Source organism: Spinacia oleracea, chromosome 5 (genome assembly GCF_020520425.1).
Source record: "Spinacia oleracea cultivar Varoflay chromosome 5, BTI_SOV_V1, whole genome shotgun sequence".
Classification (NCBI taxonomy): domain Eukaryota; kingdom Viridiplantae; phylum Streptophyta; class Magnoliopsida; order Caryophyllales; family Amaranthaceae; genus Spinacia; species Spinacia oleracea.
The window spans coordinates 55,261,419-55,264,958 of NC_079491.1; the positions used below are offsets into that span (position 1 = coordinate 55,261,419).

The following is a 3,540-nucleotide window of genomic DNA, read 5'->3' on the forward strand; positions in this document are numbered from 1 at the left end:
CCATAAGACACAAGTGAAAACTTTGAAAGAGAGTTGGTGAAGACAAGAGTTTAGTAAGAATGAGCTAATTGAAACAGAGTTTTAAACTAGGTCATGGTGATCGACATCAAATTCCTTTAGTTCGCCGAGGCTCTATCTTTTCAGGTCTCTCTAGAAAAATGTAGTGCACTTTTTAGAAAATGAAAACCCTAGCAACCCTCATCGAGTCATCGGCATCCAACCTCAAAACTCAACCCAGGAAAACTCATCCAATTTCTTTTGTAAAGCAAACTTTCTTAGCAAAATCAGATTTCGAGACCCTTCTAGATCTGCAATGGATTGTCATTTCTTTCTCATAGAAGACGATATATGTTGCTGATGAAATGTTCTTAGTGTGCTTATAGTTTTGGTAATTTTTGTAATTATTGTTCCTATATTTGTAATTAATCTGTAAATGACAAAATGACAACTGTAACAAATTTTAGTCTCATAAATTAAATTGAACCACTTCAAAAGAAAGGAATCCAATAAAACTAATTATATACACAATTAAAAAGCTAAAACAATTTATAGAATGTCACACGCATTAACCATGTATTACCATTCCACTAATTAGTTTGTACAAAAGAGAAAATATTTACCCACATACTTGATGTTTTTTTGCAGCAACGCAAGCGGGTCGCTGCATAGAGTAAAAGAATACCTCAAAGAATATCCAAATTAGAAACTTAACCGGCGGTTGATCCGGTACAAAAGAACAGCACCAAGTGTGTGTGGCACACTGCATATTACGGAGTACGTAGTAATTAATACCCGGGCCTAAAAATGTTGGATTGTTGCACATTTTCAGAATTTGAGACTATGCATCATCAATTCATCATCAGTTACTAACCCTTTTTTTTATAATACCCTCATATATGCGTTATCTCCCACATACCACACCACGTGGTCTTCTCCTCACTATCTGAGTTGGACATTTTTTTTCCATCATCTTCCCTTATTTTCTATTTATACCCCCTCTTCATCTTTCTCTCTCCTCAAAACTCTTTCTTTTTTCCCTTTTTCTTTAAAAATCCCCACTTTTTCTCTCTATAAAGTTGGGAAAAAAACACAAACTTGTACAAATAGGAGAACACTAAACATAAACACCATGATGAATCCAGCATTAACAAATCCTTGTACAAAATCTGATTGGGCCCAATTAGCTTTCAATTCGAGCCCGAAGAAGGCTATGATTTGTACAAGAAAACTCAGTAAAGAAAACATTGGTTATAATTATTACACTAGTAGTAATAATAATATTCAGTGTGCTACTGCTTCTCCTTCAATTCTTCATTTTCCAAACACAACACATGACAACAACGTCAAAAACCCACCAACTAAACCACAACAACTTAAGAAATGGAATATATTTCAAAAGGCAGTTGGGGCCGCCATAGATATGGTGGAAACCGCCCTAGTGAGCCTAGAGCGGTCTCAACCACTCCCGAAGACGTCCGACCCGAAAGTGCAAATAGCTGGAAATTTCGCCCCTGTGCCGGAGATGCCAGTTAAACAATCTCTCCATGTAACGGGCGAAATTCCGGGTTGCATTGATGGAGTTTACGTACGAAACGGTGCTAATCCGTTGTTCGAGCCGACTGCTGGTCACCATTTGTTTGATGGGGATGGGATGGTTCATGCTGTGACTATCCATGACGGTGTTGCTAGCTATGCTTGTCGGTTTACTGAGACTAGTAGGCTAGCACAAGAGCGTGACCTCGGGCGAGCCGTGTTCCCAAAAGCAATCGGTGAATTACATGGTCATTCCGGGATTGCGAGGCTCATGTTGTTCTACTCCCGTGGGCTTTTTGGATTAATAGACAATGAACATGGTATGGGAGTTGCTAACGCTGGCTTGGTATACTTCAATGACCGGTTACTTGCTATGTCCGAAGATGACATACCCTACCAAGTAAGGGTCACCCCAGCTGGTGACCTTAAAACGGTAGGTCGATTTGATTTTAAAGGTCAGCTAACATCCACGATGATAGCTCACCCTAAACTCGACCCTGAGTCGAAAGAGCTATTCGCTCTCAGCTATGACGTCCTCAAAGCGCCGTATTTGAAGTATTTTAAGTTTTCCCAAGACGGGGAGAAATCAGCAGACGTCGATATCCCGTTAAATGAACCTACTATGATGCATGATTTCGCGATCACTAAGAAGTTCGTAGTGATCCCAGACCAACAAGTTGTGTTCAAGATGAAGGAAATGATTACCGGAGGATCACCCGTTGTATACGACAAGAACAAAACGTCGCGTTTTGGTATAATGCGTAAGGATGCTAAAGATGCATCAGATATTACTTGGGTAACCTCCCCTCATACATTTTGTTTCCATCTGTGGAATGCCTGGGAAGAATCTGAAACCGAGGAAATTGTGGTAATTGGATCATGCATGACTCCTCCTGACTCTATTTTCAATGAGTGTGACGAGAATCTTCAAAGTGTGCTATCCGAAATCAGGCTGAATCTACGGACGGGTGAGTCGACTCGACGACCCATTATTGATTTTAGCCAACATCCTCATATAAATCTTGAGGCCGGTATGGTGAATCGGAACTTACTTGGACGAAAAACCCGGTTCGCTTACTTGGCCATATCGGAACCTTGGCCTAAGGTATCAGGGTTTGCCAAGGTGGATTTGATTACGGGTGAGGTAAAAAAGTTTATGTACGGCAGTGAAAAATATGGTGGCGAACCATTCTTTTTACCGCACGACAATAGTATCTTGGATGAGTCAGAAGATGATGGGTATATCATGGGATTTGTCCACGATGAGGAGGAATGCAAGTCGGAATTATTGATTGTCAATGCACAAACTTTACAACTTGAAGCCGCTGTTAAATTACCATCAAGAGTTCCTTATGGTTTTCACGGCACCTTCGTTAGATCAGAGGACTTGAGTCATCAGGCTTAACAAACTTCACATTATAGCATCATCGTGAAAATTACTAATAGGAGAGTTATAACCAGAGGGATGTTGGATGAAAACGGGGTCCCCGGGACTCTCCTAGATATCTACTACAATTCATACCAAAAATCAGCCAAATAATTTTTTATTTTATTTGGGGGGTACATTTTTGGCTGACATGATTTTTTTTTTTTGTGTTTTTTGTGTTTTTTGTTGGACAACCAACAAATTTAATTAGATCTTAGCTCTCTTTGGACATTAGTAGGACATTAGGTAGGAGTTATTGCCTTGTTTTTTGCTTAACAATTTGGCAACGGAGTGTGAAATATCAGCTATGTAGATAGTTAATCATTTGTGTTGCAAATTTTGAAGCTCGAATTTCTGCTGCCTTGCCTCGATTATGTTAATACTAATCTTATATGCACGTGATGTGTGTAAAGATATACTTCCTCCGTCTTTTAATACTCGCAATCACTACTACAAAAATGGGCAAAGAGACCTATAACAAGAGACCCATAGATTAACATAACGGGTCTCTTGAATATAAGAGATCTATTATTAAATATAACAGGTCTCTAATATGCACTGGGCCCCGCTGGTTTACCATA

At 39.5% G+C, this 3,540-nt stretch overlaps 1 protein-coding gene across 1 annotated transcript; it reads left to right on the plus strand.

Annotated features, from left to right (window-relative positions):
* The first annotated feature begins 863 nt into the window (after nt 1–863).
* Nucleotides 864–3,320, plus strand: LOC110798853 (9-cis-epoxycarotenoid dioxygenase NCED2, chloroplastic-like). Its single transcript, XM_022004052.2, has one exon. It carries the CDS (start codon nt 1,130–1,132, stop codon nt 2,936–2,938), a length of 1,809 nt encoding a protein of 602 aa, XP_021859744.2. The 5' UTR covers nt 864–1,129; the 3' UTR covers nt 2,939–3,320.
* Nucleotides 3,321–3,540: the final 220 nt, after the last annotated feature.